This window comes from Lissotriton vulgaris, chromosome 12 (genome assembly GCF_964263255.1).
Source record: "Lissotriton vulgaris chromosome 12, aLisVul1.2, whole genome shotgun sequence".
NCBI lineage: Eukaryota > Metazoa > Chordata > Amphibia > Caudata > Salamandridae > Lissotriton > Lissotriton vulgaris.
Window position 1 is genome coordinate 800,009,772 of NC_141700.1, and position 25,116 is coordinate 800,034,887.

The 25,116-nt window shown below is 46.2% G+C and overlaps 1 protein-coding gene across 1 annotated transcript in view; it reads left to right on the plus strand.

The window, feature by feature from the left end:
• TM4SF5 (transmembrane 4 L six family member 5) overlaps nucleotides 1-24,752 on the plus strand; it is a 46,811-nt gene extending 22,059 nt beyond the window's left edge. The window contains exons 3-6 of the mRNA XM_086946220.1: nucleotides 11,108-11,259; nucleotides 13,081-13,273; nucleotides 21,198-24,218; nucleotides 24,482-24,752. Coding sequence (XP_086802346.1) covers nucleotides 11,108-11,259; nucleotides 13,081-13,273; nucleotides 21,198-21,212 — 360 coding nt within the window. The 3' untranslated portion in view covers nucleotides 21,213-24,218; nucleotides 24,482-24,752. The remainder of the gene's footprint in view (nucleotides 1-11,107; nucleotides 11,260-13,080; nucleotides 13,274-21,197; nucleotides 24,219-24,481) is intronic.
• Nucleotides 24,753-25,116: the final 364 nt, after the last annotated feature.

A 25,116-nucleotide genomic window follows, 5' to 3' on the forward strand; every position in this document is an offset into this window, starting at 1 on the left:
GTGCTACTTTACTTTGTTCTGCACGGTGGAGTAAATACAAAGAGACGCAGTGCATAGCCTAGCTTGCGTTACTTTACGTTGCTCTGCATGGCGGGGTCAATACAAAGATACGCAGTGCATAGCCTGGCTTGCGCTACTTTACTTCATTCTGCAGGGTGGGGTAGATACAAAGAGACGCAGTGCATAGCCTGGCTTGCGTTACTTTATGTTCCTCTGCATGGCGGGGTCAATACAAAGAGACGCAGTGCATAGCCTGGCTTGCGCTACTTTACTTCGTTCTGCACAGTGGGGTAAATACAGAGAGACGCAGTGCATAGCATGGCTTGCGCTACTTTACTTCGTTCTGCACGGTGGAGTAAATACAGAGAGACGCAGTGCATAGCCTGGCTTGCGCTACTTTACTTCGTTCTGCACGGTGGAGTAAACACAGAGAGACACAGTGCATAGCCTGGCTTGTGCTACTTTACTTCGATCTGCATGGTGGAGTAAATACAGAGAGACGCAGTGCATAGCATGGCTTGCGCTACTTTACTTCGTTCTGCACGGTGGAGTAAATACAAAGAGACGCAGTGCATAGCCTGGCTTGCGTTACTTTACGTTGCTCTGCATGGCGGGGTCAATACAAAGAGACGCAGTGCATAGCCTGGCTTGCGCTACTTTACTTTGTTCTGTACGGTGGAGTAAATACAAAGAGACGCAGTGCATAGCGTGGCTTGCGTTGCTTTAAGTTGCTCTGCATGGCGGGGTCAATACAAAGAGACGCAGAGCATGGCTTGCATTACTTTACGTTGCTCTGCATGGTGGGGTAAATACAAAGAGACGCAGTGCATAGCATGGCTTGCGCTGCTTTACTTCATTTTGCACGGTGGAGTAAATACAAAGAGACGCAGTGTCATAGCCTTGCTTGCGTTACTTTACGTTGCTCTGCATGGCGGGGTCAATACAAAGAGACGCAGTGCATAGCCTGGCTTGAGCTACTTTACTTCGTTCTGCACGGTGGAGTAAATACAGAGAGACGCAGTGCATAGCCTGGCTTGCGCTACTTTACTTCGTTCTGCACGGTAGAGTAAATACAGAGAGACACAGTGCATAGCATGGCTTGCGCTACTTTACTTTGTTCTGCACGGTGGAGTAAATACAAAGAGACGCAGTGCATAGCCTAGCTTGCGTTACTTTACGTTGCTCTGCATGGCGGGGTCAATACAAAGATACGCAGTGCATAGCCTGGCTTGCGCTACTTTACTTCATTCTGCAGGGTGGGGTCGATACAAAGAGACGCAGTGCATAGCCTGGCTTGCGTTACTTTATGTTCCTCTGCATGGCGGGGTCAATACAAAGAGACGCAGTGCATAGCCTGGCTTGCGCTACTTTACTTCGTTCTGCACAGTGGGGTAAATACAGAGAGACGCAGTGCATAGCATGGCTTGCGCTACTTTACTTCGTTCTGCACGGTGGAGTAAATACAGAGAGACGCAGTGCATAGCCTGGCTTGCGCTACTTTACTTCGTTCTGCACGGTGGAGTAAACACAGAGAGACACAGTGCATAGCCTGGCTTGCGCTACTTTACTTCGTTCTGCATGGTGGAGTAAATACAGAGAGACGCAGTGCATAGCATGGCTTGCGCTACTTTACTTCGTTCTGCACGGTGGAGTAAATACAAAGAGACGCAGTGCATAGCCTGGCTTGCGTTACTTTACGTTGCTCTGCATGGCGGGGTCAATACAAAGAGACGCAGTGCATAGCCTGGCTTGCGCTACTTTACTTTGTTCTGTACGGTGGAGTAAATACAAAGAGACGCAGTGCATAGCGTGGCTTGCGTTACTTTAAGTTGCTCTGCATGGCGGGGTCAATACAAAGAGACGCAGTGCAGAGCATGGCTTGCATTACTTTACGTTGCTCTGCATGGTGGGGTAAATACAAAGAGACGCAGTGCATAGCATGGCTTGCGCTGCTTTACTTCGTTTTGCACGGTGGAGTAAATACAAAGAGTCGCAGTGTCATAGCCTTGCTTGCGTTACTTTACGTTGCTCTGCATGGCGGGGTCAATACAAAGAGACGCAGTGCATAGCCTGGCTTGAGCTACTTTACTTCGTTCTGCACGGTGGAGTAAATACAGAGAGACGCAGTGCATAGCCTGGCTTGCGCTACTTTACTTCGTTCTGCACGGTAGAGTAAATACAGAGAGACACAGTGCATAGCATGGCTTGCGCTAGTTTACTTCGTTCTGCACGGTGGAGTAAATACAAAGAGAAGCAGTGCATAGCCTGGCTTGCGTTACTTTACATTGCTCTGCATGGCGGGGTCAATACAAAGAGACGCAGTGCAAAGCCTGGCTTGCGCTACTTTACTTCGTTCTGCACGGTGGAGTAAATACAGAGAGACGCAGTGCATACCCTGGCTTGCGCTACTTTACTTCGTTCTGCATGGTGGGGTAGATACAAAGAGACGCAGTGCATAGCCTGGCTTGCGTTACTTTACGTTGCTCTGCATGGCGGGGTCAATACAAAGAGACTTCGTGCATAGCCTGGCTTGCACTACTTTACTTCGTTCTGCATGGTAGAGTAAATACAGAGAGATGCAGTGCATAGCATGGCTTGCTCTACTTTACTTTGTTTTGCACGGTGGAGTAAATACAAAGAGACGCAGTGCATAGCATGGCTTGCGCTACTTTACTTCGTTCTGCACGGTGGAGTAAATACAGAGAGACGCAGTGCATAGCCTGGCTTGCGCTACTTTACTTCGTTCTGCACGGTGGAGTAAATACAGAAAGACGCACTGCATAACCTGGCTTGCGCTACTTTACTTCATTCTGCACGGTGGAGTAAACACAGAGAAACGCAGTGCATAGCATGGCTTGCGCTACTTTACTTCGTTCTGCACGGTGGAGTAAATACAAAGAGACGCACTGCATAGCCTGGCTTGTGTTACTTTACGTTGCTCTGCATGGCGAGGTCAATACAAAGAGACGCAGTGCATAGCCTGGCTTGCGCTACTTTACTTTGTTCAGTACGGTGGAGTAAATACAAAGAGACGCAGTGCATAGCGTGGCTTGCGTTACTTTACGCTCCTATGCATGGCGGGGTCAATACAAAGAGACGCAGAGCAGGGCATGGCTTGCATTACTTTACGTTGTTCTGCATGGTGGGGTAAATACAAAGAGACGCAGTGCATAGCATCGCTTGCGCTGCTTTACTTCGTTCTGCACGGTGGAGTAAATACAAAGAGACGCAGTGTCATAGCCTTGCTTGCGTTACTTTACGTTGCTCTGCATGGCGGGGTCAATACAAAGAAACGCAGTGCATAGCCTGGCTTGCGCTACTTTACTTCGTTCTGCACGGTAGAGTAAAGACAGAGAGACACATTGCATTGCAGGGCTTGCGCTACTTTACTTCGTTCTGCACGGTGGAGTAAATACAAAGAGAAGCAGTGCATAGCCTGGCTTGCGTTACTTTACATTGCTCTGCATGGCGGGGTCAATACAAAGAGACGCAGTGCAAAGCCTGGCTTGCGCTACTTTACTTCGTTCTGCACGGTGGAGTAAATACAGAGAGACGCAGTGCATACCCTGGCTTGCGCTACTTTACTTCGTTCTGCATGGTGGGGTAGATACAAAGAGACGCAGTGCATAGCCTGGCTTGCGTTACTTTACGTTGCTCTGCATGGCGGGGTCAATACAAAGAGACTTCGTACATAGCCTGGCTTGCACTACTTTACTTCGTTCTGCATGGTAGAGTAAATACAGAGAGACGCAGTGCATAGCATGGCTTGCTCTACTTTACTTTGTTTTGCACGGTGGAGTAAATACAAAGAGACGCAGTGCATAGCATGGCTTGCGCTACTTTACTTCGTTCTGCACGGTGGAGTAAATACAGAGAGACGCAGTGCATAGCCTGGCTTGCGCTACTTTACTTCGTTCTGCACGGTGGAGTAAATACAGAAAGACGCACTGCATAGCCTGGCTTGCGCTACTTTACTTCATTCTGCACGGTGGAGTAAACACAGAGAGATGAAGTGCATAGCATGGCTTGTGCTACTTTACTTCGTTCTGCACGGTGGAGTAAATACAGAGAGACGCAGTGCATAGCCTGGCTTGCGCTACTTTACTTCGTTCTGCACGGTGGAGTAAATACAAAGAGATGCAGTGCATAGCCTGGCTTGCGTCACTTTACGTTGCTCTGCGTGGTGGGGTAAATACAAAGAGACGCAGTGCATAGCCTGGCTTGCGCTACTTTACTTCGTTCTGCACGGTGGAGTAAATACAAAGAGATGCAGTGCATAGCCTGGCTTGCGTCACTTTACGTTGCTCTGCGTGGTGGGGTAAATACAAAGAGACGCAGTGCATAGCCTGGCTTGCGTTACTTTACGTTGCTCTGCATGGCGGGGTCAATAGTTACAAAGAGACGCAGTGCAGGGCATGGCTTGCATTACTTTATGTTGCTCTACACGGTGGAGTAAATACAGCGAGACGCAGTGCATAGCCTGGCTTGCGTTACTTTACGTTGCTCTGCATGGCGGGGTCAATACAAAGAGACGCAGTGCCGGGCCTGGCTTGCGTTACTTTACGTTGCTCTTCATGGCGGGGTCAATACAAAGAGACGCAGTGCAGGGCCTGGCTTGTGTTACTTTACGTCAGGTAGGCGTTACATGAGTAGAGCGATGCACACAGTTACCAGAGGGACACACACCTAATAACCCACTGTGTCTCTGATATGAGCAGATCTAAACCCCTGGGGATGATTCGAGGGGGGTCTCTGGTTGAGAAGGGACACTTGATTCACTGTTCCAGCAGTGACATCACTCAGGCTACGAGGCAGTGACTATCCTCACAATAGTTCAAAATTGAGGAGCATCCAGCTATCCTAGGTCACGGGGGGAGGTGTTTAGCGTTGGGTGTTTGGGAGATTTGTGGCGCTTATGTGGAAATACACGAGTCAGTAAATTCCAATGTAATTTCCTTGGGTGCTCGCAAAACCAACGGGAGAAGAGAACACCCCACTTCTCTCTACACACTCCTGCGATTGAACAACATTTACAATAACGGTCGCAGCACACCACTTATCACATCAACAATCATTCTTGCACAAAAACATAAGACAATCCATTGGGCTCTTGAAGATTTCGTCTTTCTTTTTAATTATTTTCAACTCCAATCCCTTATGTCATGCCAACGCGTTTCGCCGTGGTAAAGGTAACCTAACGGCTTCCTCAGGGCTGGAAATGGTACAAGAGGCGCTTTTACAAAATCATTTTCAAAGCGCTACATGCATTGATGTAGAGCCCCCACATAGCCAACAGCCAAGATAAATGTATGTACTCTCATCAGTACACTTTCAACTAACACGCTACTTCTTAATGTCAAAATTAGGTGTATATCGCATGGGTAAGATTGGCCACGGGGTGGCGATATACACCTAATTTTGACATTAAGAAGTAGCGTGTTAGTTGAAAGTGTACTGATGAGAGACCATACATTTATTTTGGAGCACGAACTCGGGTGCATACATACTTGAAGAAACCTTCGGTGAGAGTCTTGACTGGGAAGAGAATTAATTCTACCCAGGAGGTGGGGATTCGTCATGTTAATATTCTAATTACTGAGCAAATGCGCAATTAATCCAGCCTCGCCTTGTCTCTCAGGATTTTAATGGTGTCTCAAATCAATCTCGTTTCATACCAGGTATAACAAAATAACGTAAAGTTGAGGTAACTACGGGGCATATTACCAAGGGGGGCGATAGGCAATTATCGCCGGTTTAGCGGCTGTTTTCGGCCGATAAGCGGCGATAATTCTATCGCCCTATTAGCAAGCTGTCGCTAACTGATGTTAGCGACAGCTTTTAGGCGATAGCGAGCGGTTTGGGGCCCGCTTTGCATGTCAGTGATATTTATCGCTAATGACATGCAAAGTGGGCGTACCCAACCTGTTAGCGACTGAAAACAGTCGCTAACGTCGCTATCGCCTATTAGCAAGGCAGGCGTAGCGATGGAAATATTCCAGCTATCGCTAAAAACTAACGCCTGCTCAGACAAGTTCTTAGCCATGTTATCCAATGGGAGGTGGATAACATGACTAAGAGCATTTCGTCGCTAATGTGTGAATATCGCTGTATTCTCAGCGATATTCACGGATTTCATCGCTATCGCTGGATATTTTAGCACAATGGAGAAAAACGTTGCTAATAGCATGTTTTCTCCGCCAACATATCGAGCGATAGGCAGCGATAAAAAAATCGTCACTAAGCCTATTTAGCGATAAACATCGCTACTTGTTGGTAATATGCCCCAACGTCTTTGGATGTCGTTTTTTTGCTTTTACACATGAGCAATCAGGGCCGGTCCTAGAACTCCTGGGGCCCCGGGCGAAAGAGAAGATGTGAGGCCCCTCTAATTTGCATATATCTTCCAGTCGCAGTCGGCATGACTCGCGGGTGGAGGATCTTGCGGGAGTTCGGAAGGGGGGGTGGAGAACAAAAAGCAGGCAGCCTCCCTCCCCTCCCCTAAGCCAATCATATTGCTGCAATGGCAGCATTGTGATTGATCAGGAGGCCGACCAGCCAGGCGCCTATGGGGAGGCCATTTTCCCCATGTAAGCTGCATTGCAGCCTACATAGAGGAAGGCCAGAGTGCGCATGACTGGATTGGCCGAACAGTCAGCGCCCTTAGCAGTTGGCAAGGCAATCCTCTCCTGCCCTAAAACAGACCCGCCCGCCCCCAACGAAACACTTCTGCTTTCTCGCAGTGCTAGAAGCAGAAACATAAAATGGACATTTTAGCATTTTGCGTTTCTGCTTTTGCGAGAAAGTAGTGGGGCGTCGCTCCTCTGCCCTAGTGAAGGAGCCGCCCTTGGTAACATCACAAGAAGTGACATCGCAGGACTTTTGATCTTATTTGGCATCCCTGAAGAGACCTAACATGGATATCAGTAACATGGACAAAAAGATAAATATGCAAATGAAATAAGTCCATATATTTTAAAACTGTTAAATGGATTACATTTGTCTCATTAGATGGAAAAGCTAGGTGCAGGTCACACAAAGATGTATATTATTGATCACCGGAGGTTCATGACATTTTTGTTGTTGCCGAAAATTCCTGGAGACCAGGAAGGAGGCAGCAAGTGCTTTTAGAAAGATAATATATCCGCAAACATGACCCAAAGTCAGCGCTCAATGCGATCTCACCGTTTGCACCGCCCCAGAGCCTCCCTGCTCAAGGGTCCTGTGACCTCAATGACAGAGTCACTGTTGCTCTAGGGTGTGCTGCTTCGTAGGCCTCCCCAAAAGACTTGCGGTGGGCTTCAATAGGGATTGTGGTAGACCGGCCTTCAAGGTTAACCCACACTTGCCACTGCTAGGGTTCACCTGCTGGTGCTAAGACACCAGGGCTTCTAAGGTCGTGTGGGTCCTTGCAAGGTCTAGCATGGAAATGTGCTCCCTCAGGGAGATTGGTCTGGTGGACTGGTCATGAAGGCTGAACCTGTCTCCCCAGTTCCAAATTCGGCAGCTCTGACCATTGTGCCACATCCTCTCTCCACTGAACACCATACTACCCCACTGAGAGAAACTCTCACTGCCTTCAACTACAACCCAATTGTGGCCCGCTACTAACACCTAGAGGCGACTCATTTCAAATTACGCACTAGACAAGAGCAATATGCTGCCTAAAAAAAAAGTGACAACATTCTGGAAAAAGCAAACACTCATAAGGAATGTAAGATTAATTAAAGCATGTGAAATGTAAGCAGGAACAACATGGTTACCTTGACGCTTTAACACTTATTCAGAAATGAAGGAGTGCTTTTGCATGAAAAGTTAAGGCCATGACTACAGGGCCGGAACGGACCTGCTTCAATGCCCATTGAATATATCCTTACAAAACAAAAGCAATATGGTTTAAAAAGACCACATTTGTGAATACAGAGCAGTGGTATGCACTTTATTATCCAGTCCGCCCATCAAACAGGTATTGCAGTACATCCAGAAATGGTGCACATCCGTACCTGGGGAAAACAATGCTGTTTAGAGAAAGACAAGAAAACAAAAGTAGCGCTTCACTGGTAAACTCGGTGTAGTGGCACTAATGTGATTTAGGTGTGAATAAAATCAATCTGGCCCCTTTTCGATCCACTCTGTCTTGCTTTAGTTATTTTTTACGTTTGAATTTTTTATTTCTCTCTTTCTCGAGGCTGCACTTTGGAAGTGAGAAATGTCACACAAAAGATGACCTTTCCAGCAAAAAAGTTTTTCTTTTTTGGATTCATTTCACAGGGGAACAAATAAAGGAAAGGAAAAGAAAGAGGGAGTACTGGCTGGGAAGGGGGCGCCCACACCCTGACCTTGCAGATTTCTATAGTGCTTAGAGGCCCAGGGAAAGGGGGCCCCACACCTGGACCTTGCAGCGTGCTCTAGTGCTTCGAGGCCCAGGGAAAGGGGGCCCCCTCCCCCGGGCCTGAAGCAGTAACAAGGCCTTTCTTAAAACACTGCCCCAGCACCAGTTTCTCCGCTGCTCCCTCCTCCCCTCACCCACTGCTCCTAACCTGTGTCCGGCTGGTCCTGGAAACAAAGGGGCCTTCTGTCACCTAGCAACAAAATGCAGACAGGGAATGGCTGGTACTTAAGAGAGGTTTTGCCTCACCCCTGACACTCTGAGCCCTAATTGCTGGCTCTGCCGCTGTGACTTCCCCACTCTGTTTGTCCCTCCCCCCTTCCCCTGCACCCCCAGGAATGCCACCATGCGGTTGGACACCAGACATCTCTGATGTGTATTGTAATGTGTGGGGAGGGGGCCCTGGTGGAGCAGGGGGGCCCCCTGCCTCTCACCTGAGCGCGAGGCCCTGGGCGGCTGCCCATGCTGCCCATGCCTAGCGCCGGCCCTGTGAGCGATGTAATCTTAAATGATACAACGGTCTCAGCCGGCGTTAGACTCTGTTTGGTCACTTACACACCATGTGACCTTGGTTAAACCTATTATTTGGAAATACGAGTATTTAAGAAATGCAGAACTGATCGAAGTTTTGAATTGTGTAATGTGTAAATGTTTTCTTTTTAAAACAGCGAATCACAAGGTGAAATATCAGACAGATCTCATGCAGGCTTCCCAGAGTTGTAGAGCATTAGAAGCACAGGGTTGTTGGCTATGTGGGGGCTCTGTATCAATGCATGTAGCGCTTGGAAAATGATATTGTAAAAGCGCCTCTTGTATCATTTCCAGCACCGGGGAGAGGTGGGGGGAGTGCGGAGGGAGGGAGGGGCTTTGGAAGAGAACTCAGAAACTTAGCTCCTTCAAAGTACTTCATGAACGGGTCTGGACTCAACCCCAATTCACCCCGATTCGAACTCCAAGTGTCCAAGTGTTGGAGATGGGGACAGACCAAGGGGGGAGTTTACACATGTTATGGTCACTGGTAATCGTTTCTCGTGGGGGGGGGGGGGGGTCTCTTGACCACACCTTTGACGCGCCCCTGCCTGGCTGCTGTCCCTTGCTGTGTTCCTTCTTCTTCCCTGGAAGTTGAATCTGGGCTGCAACCAGCAAGGTTCCAAGTGGCATCTAGAAGAGAGAACGCACGTATGTTCATATCTGGAGAATATGTCCTTTCATGCTCATAAGTAATAGACCCTCAGCCACACCCCCAACCCTACTGCCTTTATTTAATTGTTGGCAAATTATATGATATAGTATGATTTACTTTGTTTACCCATTTGTCTTTCTTCTTTTCCTGTCTTTTTCTCATCGCCTTAAATGCTCTTTCATATGGTCGTTTGCTACGAATACGCGGTGACCGGTGTCGTCACGCAAACCACATTCAATACAGTTTCACACCGCGGGATGTTTTCCATCCAGTTGTGTTTTTCATGATAAATGTGTCTTGATATGAGGGATTGGAAGCAAGTGAAACATAACTCAGATTCAAGAGCTTGTGAACTGCTGATGAATAAAAGACATTAAAAAAAATAAAAAATGTTGTTTTACATTTTTTATATTTTAAAACTATTTGTTTGTCTCTAGGTCACTTAGATTTTGAAATTAAAGGTTTTTTTTGTACTACTGTTTTCACCAAATTTTTTGTCAAACTAAACATTTCATTGTTCCAACTTAGATCATGGTTTTTAGGAAAGAGAGTGGGCGAAGGGAACAACTGTATTAACAATTATTCATGATTGCAGCTGTGAAGGCAGCTAAGGACTGGACTCATTCATAAACCCTTCATCTCGCTGTCTTTCATCCACAGTCTCGTGCTGCTGTTTTTAGGACGAGCCTGGGCAGCGCGTGTGCTGCTCTGTGACATGCTGTATTGGAGTATGGACTCGAAGCTCCACCCACTCCCCGGTCCATATTTTTCATTGGCTTGTGTCCTTGTCCTTCGTAAATGCTGGCTTCTGATTCATTAATAGGCTTGGTAGTCCCTCCTTAGTACCGCCTTATCTTCCTTTGTAACCTCCCCTGAGGACTGGCCCTTTTACTTTTGTGATTACACAGTACGTCTTTTTAAGTCTGTAAGCACTATTTTCTTTAACCCCTTCGCTGCAGAGGTTATTCCCCCACTGTGCTGGGGGGGGAGGGGGCGCGCACAGCGCCCCCATTCTCATGACGAGCTGAGCTCGTCATGAGCTACAGTGCTCCTGTGCTCATGACGAGCTCAGCTCGTCACAGGTGCATTGGCCCCCGTGAAACGCTCAGCACAGCAGGGGAATTCTCCCCGCTCCTGAGCGTTCCACGGGCCATGACGAGCTGAGTTCGTCATGAGCACTGGAGCGCCGTGGCTCATGACGAGCTCAGATCGTCATGAGCGTCGAAGGAGTTAATGAGGTTCTCTTACTACAGGCACGACATGCTTTCCTGCAACATTCTGCGCACCATACACACTTTCACTTTTCAAGCAGCCGGGGATAATGGCGGCTGCTTTTTTGAAAGGAAATAGGTCTCACATTTACAAGTGTTTGACCCATTGGCATTGTAAATGACAATGCCTTTTATTTATATGTTAATTATAAAAACAGATAAATAGTAGGCATTATCATTTACAATGCCACTAGCTTAAACTCTCGTAAATGTTGCATTGCACATGCTTGTTTCTAAATGTTGACACTGCTGTTGCTCCCTCCACAGATGCTGCGCTCCGTCTTCTCGTCGCTGTTTGGTGCCTTGGGGAGTTTGTACTGCCTGGCGATTTCAGCCACAGGTCTGGTGGATGGACCGCTGTGCAACACCGCGGCGGCTGGGCAAGCGGCCAAGTGGGAATACCCCTTCAAGGACAGGAAGTAGGTGCACGCGCTGCTCCCGCGCTCTGGAGCTCCTCCTCTTCCGTTAGCCTGGGTGCGCGTAGACACAGGATGTGGCGGGGTATCTTTAAAGGGCCCGTCTGAACTACTTTCAGTTTAGAAACACCTTCCTCTGTCTTCTATCTCATTTTAGTATTGTTTTTAAAGCACAATTGTTATTCATTTTATTTTTAGCATCCGTCATACATGAAGCGTTGTTTTTAAAAATTCCAGCTCTGTCGATATAGTAGATAAGACTCCTTCAGAGTTTGCAACAGCACCAGGTTATGTTAAGTATACAAGTAGCGCGCCCACAGATACTCAGGCACAGCCTGCTTGACCCAAAAAGCAAAGAAAATAGAAAACATTATTGTTTAACCGTATATAATTGCACTACAACCCTGATTTTCACCTACTGAGAACTTAAACATAATTTTATATAAATTTACTAGGGGGATTTATATCCCAGACATACCAATAATCGATTGCTTCGGAGATTGATACAGTTTATATATTGGAATCTCCAGCCCTCAAATGTCACTCCCTCTAGTGGTCCAAGATCTGCCTGCCTCTTTATGGTCACACACACTTAATAGAATATGGCAGTGGAAGCTTTATCATTCTGTAAAAAGCATCTGAAGTAGTAAAATGCTTCGATGATGTGCTCAGCTTAAAATAAATAGAAGCACAGCGCCACCATGTGCCTCATTAATAGGTGACAGTGTTTAAAAATAAGTGTCAGTGCCGAGCACCGACAAACACTGGCACAAATAAACACTGCTGGCAACTAAATGGGTAGTTCTCTACTTCTGCCTTGAAGTGCATGGGTGTCCAGTGTTAATCCTCGGAGGCCTCAGGGTGGCCTCTAACATTGCAAACAATGCCTATCTAGACACACAGGACTGTTCTCCCATGCTGCTATCCTAGAAGTTTGTAATTAATCTTTCCCTTGTGTACCAACGATGCACTCCCCGGTGCAGGTATTACAGAGAACAACGGTCCTCAGGAAGTTCAATAATTAAACAAATAAACTTATAGACCACAATCAGTACTATAATCCAGTTTCCAGGCCCAGCCGGGCGAGGAATATTTAATTTTGGAATAAAAAAGGGGTTTTGATTGACCTAGAAAGGGTCACATACAAACATTTAGATAGGGCACAATCCTGTACCTAACCCAAGAGTAGGAAAAACCATAGAGTAAGAAAAGTAGGTGAGTCAAGAGAAGCATTTTTACAGGCAAAGAAAGTTTTGGAGCCAACTGTCGCTTGCAAATTAATAATCAATTACAGCAAGTTTCGACATGTCGAAACTTGCTGTAATTGATTATTAATTTGCAAGCGACAGTTGGCTCCAAAACTTTCTTTGCCTGTAAAAATTCTTCTCTTGACTCACCTACTTTTCTTACTCTATGGTTTTTCCTACTCTTGGGTTAGGTACAGGATTGTGCCCTATCTAAATGTTTGTATGTGACCCTTTCTAGGTCAATCAAAACCCCTTTTTTATTCCAAAATTAAATATTCCTCGCCCGGCTGGGCCTGGAAACTGGATTATAGTACTGATTGTGGTCTATAAGTTTATTTGTTTAATTATTGAACTTCCTGAGGACCGTTGTTCTCTGTAATAGCTGATTACCCATGGTCCAAAGGTATTCATTGGGTTCCCTTGTTTACATGTAATAATCTCCCTGGTGCAGGTGGCACCTGTCTATAGAGCCAATTGCAAATGCGCTAGTTTTGCAAAGGTCACGCATGTTTTGGTCTCCTGACCACCATGCATGATGAATATAAGTGACCTCATGCCTGACCTCTGTCTCCTGCAGTGAAACTTACTTGAAGGATGAAGCTCTATGGACGACCTGTAAGGAGCCGGAAAAGATTGTCCTCTGGAACATCGTGCTGTTCTCCATCATGCTGGGACTTAGCGCCTTGGAGCTGGTGCTATGCGCTATTCAAGTTGTGAACGGGCTCATCGGGGTCATCTGTGGAGACTGTCGGAAGAAAGGCAGCAATAGTGTAAGTATTGATAACACGTGCGCTGTATCCGTCGAGTACCATTATTGTGTCCTGTGTGAGCGTCATCCCTGGGTCCGGTGGGAGCATCTCCCTTGTGTGTTCATTATGACCATCTCCATTGTGTACATTATCAGCAGACTCACTTGCAAGCATTATGAGCATCGCCCATGTGTCCAGTACGAGCACCAGCATTTTATGTCCAGTGTGAGCCGCACCCCTGTGTCCATTATGGCCGGTTAAATGCTGCCATAGCTAGCATTGTCCATGTGTCTAGTATGACCTCTTTCCTTTGTGTTGTATGTGAGCATCCCTGTGTCCATTATGAGAATCACCCCTGTGTGTCCACTATGAACATCTCCACCATGTCATATTACATATATCAGCCACCTACCCCACTCATAACCGCTCCAGATACCAGACTGGACGTGATTATGTCCGCACTCCACCAAATCAAAGAGGAACTCCACACTATTAAAGAGATGATATTCAGCCAATCATGGCACATCAGATCTTCAATAACCTCTAGATCAAGCAAGCCCCAACTCGCCTTCCACTCACCCCCAATCATAATCTACCCAGTTGGAACTCCACCGCTAACTTACATGTTGCCACATCTCCATCCCTCTATGTCACCTTCCTCCCCCCTCATCCCCGCCCACCACAGGCATCGGATCCATACGCCCCTTCCACCCGGACTACCCCCCCACCACACCCCTTTCCACTTCTCCTTACCCCCTCATGTTACTTCCACCTAGCACGACTGAGACAACACACACTTCTTCCACCCTGCTTACCCCTCCCACCAACACCCCCATCTCATTCCAATTAACCCTCGCACGTTATCTCCACCTAGCATGGCTGAGACTACATCCACACCCCCAACAGGAACTGAACCCCGTTCGGGCACGAGCATAGCTCCCCCCTGCTAACATCTCCTCCTCCATAATCCTCTCTCCCACCACGCCACTCGTGCCTCACAACGCCACCCCTAACATAGAACCCACTCATCCCAGCCAACCCCATACAGGTTAATCACCAGCACATGTTAAGAAAACCCACCACCACCCTACAGATCAATTGCTGGCACATATGATGGCTTCCCACCACTACCATCTCAAAAACGCTCCGCCCTCAGTCCACTCGCTCCCATCTACACCTACCACTCCCATTCACCAGCAATCCACTCCAACACCTCAGCTAACCGCATTAACATCTCCCCCATCCACGTACACATCATCGTCTACAACGCTATTTTTGCCTACACCAGATCGCACACATAACCATGCCACGGCACAGCCACCAACACTCATATTACAGTCACCTACCCCATTCACAACCGCTCCAGTTACCACTCTGGATGAGTTATCACATCAACCTACCCCAGTCATAATTGCTCCAGGATACCAGACTGGACGTGATTATGTCCGCACTCCACCAAAGCAAAGAGGAACTCCACACTGTTAAAGAGATGATATCTAGCCAATCATGGCACATCAGATCTTCAAAAACCTCTAGATCAAGCAAGCCCCAACTCGCCTTCCACTCACCCCCAATCATACTCTACCAAGTTGGAAGTCTATTCCATCCCCTAATCTCTCTACCCGCCCAATCCGAAGCATCAACCCATTTTCGGAGAGTGATATATGCTTCCTTCTTCATTCCTACGAACCCCCTCTCATGACCCCCATCTCTCCTGCACACATGGCCATACCTACTATTCCCCCAACCCACACAGGTCCTGCACACACAATAATAGAGGAATCATCAATAATAATTTTAGAAGAATCACACTCACACAATATCCCACCCCTTCCCTCATCACACTCCGTATTAGATGCACACTTCTGAATTGCAGATCCGCCTCTATACACGCATTAGACATTGCTGACCTCATCATCTCACATGATCTTGACCTGATTGTGTTAACAGAAACCTGTCTAACCGAATCCTCCTCGCCCCGCCTTGACATTCTTGTACCACCAAATTATGGACATCATCAGAGTGGATAGGAGTGATATGTCTGGGGGAGGAATCGCGTGCATACATCATAGCAGCATCTCAGAAAACAGAGACATGTCCCCCGTATTCTCCTCTTGCTAATAGATGTGCATTGACATCAACAGCAATGGCACTCCAGTACGCTCATTACACATCATCTATCATCCACCTGGTGACAACCTAACCTTCACTGAACACTTCATGGACATGGTCACAACGAACACCGGACGACAGAACACTGAAATATTCCTTGGCGACTTCGATCTCCATTGGAACAACCACAACGACTCAGTGGTTAACAGTCTCAAAAACTTCATCGGCGCGCTAGACCTCACCCAAATTTGCAACAGCCCCACACACAACAAAGGAGCAACCTTGGAATAAAAAATCTCCAAAAATGACTCCATTCAGCTTGAGTCGATCCTACCCTGTGATTGGTCAGACCATCATATCATCACCTTCTTTATCAGGGAAACAGTGAAACTTAACTCAGCTCAATCAACTAAACCTAAGATATGGAAAAGAGACTTGAAAAAACTCAACCCCAACACATTACCTTCTTACAGTCACAAGCTACTTCAGCCTCCAGGTGGTCTGTCTAACGTACATGACCTCACCAACCACTACCTCAACTCTATCACCTCGTTTATTATTGAGGTTGCTCCCCTTCAACTAAAGAGAGTTTCCTCGAAAGACTCTAAACCCTGGTACAATGATCTGCTGAACGATGATAGACGTTCTCGTAGAACTTCTGAACGCAATTGGAAATCAGTCCCATCTGCCAAGCATCTCAAAACTCTAAGAAAAAAGAGAAATGCTTACTATAGAAAGGTCAAGCGCACTAAAGCAGACTTCGTCAGCCACCAACTAGACCAAGCAAGAAACTGTCCCCAAAAACTTTTTGTATTTATCAAAATCCAATCTAAGGATGAACCTCAACGACTACAAGACATCGCTCGTCCACAACCCACTTGTGAAGAATTCTCTACCTTCTTTAATCTAAAGATTGATAACATCAAGAAAGATCTCCTCAATGACCTAATCTTACATTCGAGTGCTCACACCAAAACACCCCCTCTTCTTCCAACGTCATCACAACAATCCACCTCAAAGCTTGAACTAAAATACGACGCAGCCTGGTCTTCCTTTGATACCTACACTGACGAAGCAATAGGCAAGATTCCCAGCACCCTGAAGCCGGCCAATCACACCAACAATCCTCTCCCCACTAACGCTGTTAAAGACCTAACCCCATTGATTCTGCCGCTCTGGACCAAAATCATCAACAGCTCACTCCATCAAGGTTGCATCCTGGACACCCTTAAAGTAGAACAGGTATCACCCATCCTAAAGAAACACACAGCTGACCCCACAGACCTAAACAACTATCGCTCTATTTCCAACAGCCCTACCCTGGCCAAACTTTTGGAAAAATGTGTACATCACCAATTGACAAAACACACTGATCACTTCGACCTTCTTGACAAACACCAATCAGGCTTCAGAGCAGGGCGCAGCACGGAATCAGCTATGACAGACATAATTGACAATGCTTTACAAATACTTGATCAGAATGGATCATGCCTACTCATCCTATTAGACCTCTCCTCAGCCTTTTGCTTTGATACGGTCAAACACAAGAACCTGATAGATCTGCTCAATCACAGAATGGGTCTATCAGGGTCAGTGCTTAACTGGTTTACCTCTTTTCTTCAAAACCAGACTCAAAAATTCAAGATCAACAACTCCCTGTCCAAATCCGTGCCAGTAACTTTGGGAGTCTCACAAGCGTCCGCACTATCCCCAACACTGTTTAATTTATACATGGAACCACTTATTGTTCTGTTGCAAGCTTCCAACATACAATTTCACATGTACGCAGAGGGAAACATCACTTACAACGCAACTTTTACAACGACATACCATTACAACGGAACTTTTACAACGCAAAAACTTTTACAACGCATGTATTTACAACGCATGTTTTTACAACGCAGATACCTTTACAACGCATACCATTACAACGTAAGTATTGGTAAGTATATAATTATATTTTAAATGTTATATGTTTGGGGTAAAGGGGTATTTTTAGGGTTCAGGGCCAGTTTTGGGTTTTTGGGTAAAGGGGTATTTTTGGGGTTCAGGGTCAGTTTTTAGTTTTTGGGTAAAGGGGTATTTTTGGGGTTCAGGGTCAGTTTTTAGTTTTTGGGTAAAGGGGTATTTTTGGGGTTCAGGGTCAGTTTTTAGTTTTTGGGTAAAGGGGTATTTTTGGGGTTCAGGGTCAGTTTTTAGTTTTTGGGTAAAGGGGTATTTTTGGGGTTCAGGGTCAGTTTTTAGTTTTTGGGTAAAGGGGTATTTTTAGGGTTCAGGGTCAGTTTTTAGTTTTTGGGTAAAGGGGTATTTTTGGGGTTCAGGGTCAGTTTTTAATTTTTGGGTAAAGCGGTATTTTTGGGGTTCAGGGTCAGTTTTTAGTTTTTGGGTAAAGGGGTATTTTTGGGGTTCAGGGTCAGTTTTTAGTTTTTGGGTAAAGGGGTATTTTTGGGGGTTCAGAGTCAGTTTTGGGTTTTTGGGTAAAGGGGTATTTTTGGGGTTCAGGGTCAGTTTTGGGTTTTTGGGTAAAGGGGTATTTTTGGGGTTGAGGGTCAGTTTGGGGTTTTTGGGGTACAGGGGTACAGGGTAAAAATAAATTAAAATTAAATTTAAATTAAATTACATTAAATTATATATTTTTTAATTAATTTACGATTATAAAATTAATATATATTTACCAATACTTACGTTGTAATGTTATGCGTTGTAAAGGTACCTGCGTTGTAAAAACATTCGTTGTAAATATATGCGTTGTAAAAGTTTTTGCGTTGTAAAAAATGCGATGTAAAAGCATGGGTTGTAATAACATGCGTTGTATCGTCATATATCCGTACGCAGATGATACGCAACTATACCTTAAGATACACACCAGAAGACATCAAATTGCTTAACACAATGCTTATGAACACCCAGTCATGGCTAGCTGAGAACCATCTCAAACTAAACGCACTAAAAACTGAATTCCTTCTTATAGCTCGACCCACCAAAATACCCCTCTTGATTGACTGGTTCAAACATCTTACGGCATTCAACGTTCAACCAACCATTGTGGACTCAGCTAAATCATTGGGTATAACCCTTGACTGCAACCTCAACATGCATAAACACATTAGCAATGCAACAAAGGGGGCAAACTTCCAGATAAATACATTGAGGAAGCTGAAACCTTTCTTACCGATCAATGATTTCAAGATGGCAGTTCAAGCGCTAGTTATCCCCAGGGTCGAGTATGGAAGCGTCTCTCTTTGTGGCCTCCCCAAAGCGACAACAGCACCACTAAGAGCCTCCATCAATGCTGCAGCGAGACTCATCACGGGCTCAAAAAGAAGGTCCCACTTCTCCCCTGACTTAAAATCTTTGAATTTGCTACCATTTGAAGCCAGAATTCACCTGAAAATTGCCTGCATGACTCATAAGGCCATACACCACAATGCACCCAGCTATCTCACTCAGATATTGACTATCTCTGGTGGTATTAGATCCACAAGAAGTGCGGAAAACCTACTATGGAAGCCACACAGATTTAACAAGACGAAAACTCATAAACGTTCCTTCTCAGGGATGGCACCTAGGATCTGGAACGCACTACCCCCAGAAATCAGACTTATCACCTCTACGGCATTTTTCAAAAAGGAAGTAAAAGTGATTCTCATGGAAAAATTCACATGATCATTAACTAAGGAAACTATGAGTTTACTAGTACCTCCACCAGTAGTCCTTTTATGACACGGGTCCAACCAGACAATCTAGGCACCAGTTGTCATTGCCGTGTCTCAACAGACTTTCCTGTTCTGCAACTTTTTGTTTTTCTTTGCACAATATGTTATGTATACTTGACCTACCTGTTTCTATTTTGTTGTATAATTTTCATCGCTGATTGTAAAGCGCTCTGATATCCGCAAGGGTCTCTATAAAACTTTCAAAATAAATAAATAAATATTACAATCATCATCCCTCTGTACATTATGAGAATCACGCCTGTGTTTCCATTATGAACATTTCCTCTATGTCTATTATGATCATCAGCCTTCTGTACATTACAATAATCACCCCTGTGTATCTATTATGAGAGTCATCACTTTGTGTCCATTATGAATATCTCCACCATGTCTATTAGGATCATCATCCCTGTGTCCTTTATGAGAATCACCTGTGCGTCCATTATGAACATCTCCACCATGTCTATTATGATCGTCAGCCCTGTGTCCATTATGGAAATCACCCCTTGTGTTGATTTTGAGCATCACCATTCGGTGTCCATTATGAACATTGTCCATACTTCCGATAGGATCTCCGCCTATACATATGATCAGCACCCATTTGAGTCCAGTGTGAGACTCACCCATGTCCATTATGACCTTCCCTACTGTCTGCCTGTTGAGAGAATCATCCCTTTGTTTCCAGTCTGAAGATTGTCCGTGTTTCCGGTATGAGTATCGTCCGTTTATCTGGTATGAGCATCTGCACTGTGTGTCCATTATGATCATCACCCCTGTATTCCCTATGATTATCTCCAATGTGGGCTGATTAGGAGCATCATCATCAGTGTGTGTCCATTATGAGCATCTCCACTGTGAGCCCATTATAAGCATCATCCATATGTCCGCTATGAACATCTTTACTGTGTGTGCATTACAAGCATCCACATGGAGTGCGCATTATGAGCATTCACATATTGTGCACATTACGAGCCTCCATATGGTGTGCCCGATATGAGCAACTCTACTGTTTGCGCATTATGAGCTCCCACTTGGTGTACCCATTATGAGCATCCATGTGTAATGCCCTTTATGAACATCCACATGTTGTGCCTGTTACGAGCATCCACATGCTGTGCCCGTTACTAGCATCCACATGCTGTGCCCGTTACGAGCATCCACATGCTGTGCCTGTTATGAGCATCCACATGCTGAGCCTGTTATGAGCATCCACATGCTGTGCCCGTTACTAGCATCCACATGCTATGCCCGTTACTAGCATCCACATGCTATGCCCGTTACGAGCATCCACATGCTGTGCCTGTTATGAGCATCCACATGCTGAGCCTGTTACGAGCATCCACATGGCGTGCTTGTTACGAGCATCCACATGCTGAGCCTGTTATGAGCATCCTCATGGCGTGCCCGTTACGAGTATCCACATGGCGTGCCCGTTACGAGTTTCCACATGCTGTGCCCGTTATGAGCATCCACATGGATGCCTGTAATGAGCATTCACATGGCATGCCCGTTACAAGCCTCCACATGATGTGCCCGTTACGAGCATCTACATGGCGCGCCCATTATGATTATCCACATGATGTGCGCAGTATGATTATCCAGATGCTGTGCTCTTTTTGAGCATTTCCACTGTATGTGCTACTTCACTTAACGCCACTCTATGGCTCTCCACTCTCCACTCACCGCTACTGCACACCGCTCCACTCTTTGCCACTCTACTCAATGCCACACCACTGTACGCCACTCAACTATATGCCACTCCACTCTAGTCTGTGCCACTCCCCACCACTCTATGCTGCTCCACTCTATGCCTCTACACTCTAATCTACCCCATGCCACTCCACTCTACCCCATGCCACTCCACCCTACTCTACGCCTCTCCACTCCACTCTACTCCACTCCATACTAATCTACGCCACTCTCCTTTACACCACTCCCCTCTATAGCGCTCTACTCTGTACCACTCTACGGCATGCTGCTATCCTTTAGCAATGCTGAGCAGCATTCACGCTGCTGTACATCATGGCTAATCGGCATTGGGAAAGCCAATAGCTCTCTCATAGACAAGACCTAAAAAGACAACAATGAGCTTATGTTTTTTTTTCTTTTCTTCATAGGATGAAGGTTTGTGAGAGAAGAACTTGCAGTCCACATCCAATCTGCCGAAAACGTCCTGTCAACAATGATTCCTCTGCGTCTTCACATCACTTCCCTTTTCCTTCCCTCTCTGGCTCCTATGGTTGGAACTTAGAGGCGGTGTCTGTCATTCTCTTCGTATGTCCCTCAATACTCTAGTTTATGCACTAGTTGCTCTGAGACTGTTCTTTAGAAGCCGTGGAATGTCTTCCTGCGCACTTGGAAAGAGAATGGAACTTGTATTGCAGAAGTTCCCCAGAGCAGCGGCCATTTTGTCCCTCAGCCCATGTGAAGTGGTGACGCCAGCTCGTCTTCTCCCAACGAAACAGGAATGATGGCACTTGGAGCTCAGTCCTCAAGAGATCCTGGGTCAAAGGCCAAAAGACTGAAGACACTCTTACTCTCGGGACCCCAGAGCACCATCACCCTTTTCCATTTACTTCTGGGTCTACAGAGTTTGAAGTGCCTCACATAAGAGACTGCTCTGTATCCCTGTCCCTCCCTAATGCGCCACAGGTCCAGCCCTTTCCCAATCCTCCTCTTCTTATATCAGCCCTACCCCAGCTGTATCCCAGCCTGATGCAAGCCCTGTCCCAGTCTGTACAATCAGGTAGAAGGCATCAATGAAATTACCCGTAGAAAATATACTAAGAATGACCGTATCGGGGTCTGGGAGGCAACCATTAGGGATTCCCTGTCAAAGCTCAAGAAAAAACTTAAAGTGGCCTTTTAATGGGTTTGTGGTCTTCTCTACCGGTGGCAACACTAAATCTTCACCTCCAAGTCCTTGAGCCTGCATTAAACACTAAACATGTCCGTTGCTACATTATACGTATAGACACGCACATCAGAGAGGTGTAGTGATGGGTGACGGGAGGATGGCTATATCTCGAGCCTTGGAACTTCTGAATGTCCAAGGGAGCCCTGGCAGTGATGGGTCCCCCTCCTCTTTTGCCACATGTCCCTTGGGACTGCCAATCTTTCATGAGTGTTGTCCCTGGCGCAGTCAGTACTTCCATGATTGTCTCACGCTGGTTTGGCATCATCGTTGGCTGCTGGTCTTGTCTCATCCTCACTCATTAGAGTCTGCATTCCTCTGGTGGGACCTTAGAGATTCTGCTCAATGGTTCGAACCAATGGTTCCTGGCGGTCGTCCAGCAGATGCTCTCGGCTCTCCAGCGCGGACTGCTTCCTCGCACATACTAGGGGTCAGTGGTCAATTCTCTTATTCAGTCGCACATTGAGTATTTGCACTTTGGAGCCATTGAGTTCTTCACTGATCCCTGGTACTCCACCTAGTCCTTCCAGACCAAACCTGCACCCTGGCACTTCCTCCCTGGTAGATCAGCCCTAGACCCACTGCTTAGTCATTTTACCCCAGACGTCTACCCAGTATGATCTTGGTGCTCCTTCCTCACATCTCGCGGACTTGACATCAACGCAGGGTCTTGCATCCACCAGATTTGCCCCCAGGATCTTTAGCAACATCTGGGCCACATCAGGCTGAACTCCTCACTGGTTTGGTTCAGGAAGGAGCTGAAGTTGCTTCTCTTCAAGGAGCTTCTCATCCATCCTCAAGAGGGCGCTCCCAGCTCCTACTGGCCCCCTGGGATCATCAGGAGGACCACCCATCTTCTGGCATTCCAGAATACTGGACCTGGGCTTAAATGTAACCTTGACCTATAGGTGTACTACATTTTGATGCCTACTGCACGAGCACAAGCACATGTACATGCATACATACAGACATATAGAACATATAGATTTATATACATACATGAATACATATATGCAGTAAAACACAGACATCATACATGCAAGCATACATATATACATGCATAAGCACATACACAAAAATGTACATGCATACACATATACATACTCTTGTATAATATATACAAATAAACATGCATGCAGTCCCCCAAAGTCGTCCGCCCGAACACTCCTGCACTAGCACCCCCTCCTGACGCTTCCTCTTGGGCTCGTCTGCTCTGACGTCCCTCCCAGGCTCCCTCGCTCCACCGCTCTCTCCACAGTATGAGACCCCCAGACCCTCCTCCCCTCACATGCCTACTCAACACTCCTGGACATGTCTCACACTTTGCTCCCTCTCCCGAGGTGTGCTGCTCTTTATACCCCTTAAACAGTGTTTTGATTGGCAGGTGCCCAAAGCAGCATCACTTCTGATGTCTTTTTACTCCCCCTAGGGAGCTGGACACCCCAGCCCCCTTTATTTAAAGTGAAATGAAGATCAGATTCTGCCTCTGATGGAACAGTCGTAGGACGAGAAGAGTCTTCACCGTCTGCGGCGTCCATCCGAAGACATAGGTTAAACCTTTGCCCATTGGCCAAGCCCTCCTCACCAGGACTGCTCCTAGGGCTAGGAGATACTAGGTAGAACACGTAGAAGCCTTTGGAGAGCCACCAGCAGAACAGCTCCCCAAACAGCCCACACACTCCAGATTTTAATTCCATTTGTATCTATCAAAGCGCAAGTATCGACTTACTCTATAATATCAGGGTCTATATCATCACTACATATGCCTTTATGACATAAATTATCACTACATAAATATGGTCTTGTCATATATCATCATATATATCAGCTTCATACGTTTCATCGTACATGTCAACAGCTTGTATATCCTCATCGTATATATCCTCATGGTATTTCTCTATAATATCAGGGTCTGTACCTTCACCACGCATATCTTTATCACTTATAACATCATCACACGTATATCGCCTTCGCATACATCATCGTATATATCCATTTCATACATTTCATTGTACATGTCAGCAGCTTATATCTCCTCATCGTATATCGTCATGCTATTACCATCCCTTAATAAATATGTCACCACCAAATAGATCATCACCATTTATACAGCCTTATAGCATAGGGCTCCTCATCGACTATACCATTATATACCATTATTGTGTTGTATATAGTTTATTGTCATTTGCCAGAACTCAGCTGATTTCGACACCTGCAGAGGGATGTATGACATTACAATGCATGCTTTTACCACGCATGCCTTTACAACGCGGTTTTTACAACGAAAACCTTTACAACGCATAGCGCTTTGGGGTGCTGGATAGTGAATAGTTTAATTTACTATTCCAACTCCAGTCCCCGTGGACACTAGGGAAGGTGTTGGATAGTAAATTAAACTTATTCCCTATCCTAGAGCGCCCCCAGCGCAATGCGTTGTAATGGTTTGCGTGGTAAAAGTTGCGTTGTAAAAGATGTTTCCCCCTGCAGAGTCAATCTCCTACGTCCGTTGCTTATCGCGACTAGTCGCTGTATCTTTGTCGCCCACCCTGTATCTACGATTATGTGGAAGACGTTGGTGATTTGCTGTTCTCACCCCTTTATCCTGTGCTTCACCTTTGATTGATGAACGTCAGTGGCATCTGTGAAGTGTGAGTTGACAGTTCCTGTGGTACAGGAAGTCGTGCCAATGTTTAAAGTTAATCTTTAATAATGTAAAGATTTTATAACTCATTGAAATAAATAAAATGTGCTGTTGAGACTTTTGTTCCTTCTTATTTTCACTGGTCCTGTTTGCAAGTTACTAGCCCAGCTTGGGCGCGGCGGGTGGTCCTGGTCACACCTTGACCTCAAAATCCTCTGCTGGAGAGGGCTCGGACAGGAATACCTGCTCAGCTTTGGTCCACAGGGTCATGAGGCGGAAGGAAAGTCCATCCACTGGAGGGATATTTATCTAAAAGGAATGTGTTAGAAATGGCGATTTCCGGTTGGCTGAGGCTTGCACCAAAGTCAGGCAGAAACCACCATTCTTCGTCATGGCAAGGAAGTCACCCACCAAAGATAACCCCTGCTCACCCCCTTGGTAGCTTGGCACGAGCAGTCAGGCTTATCTCGGAAGCAATGTG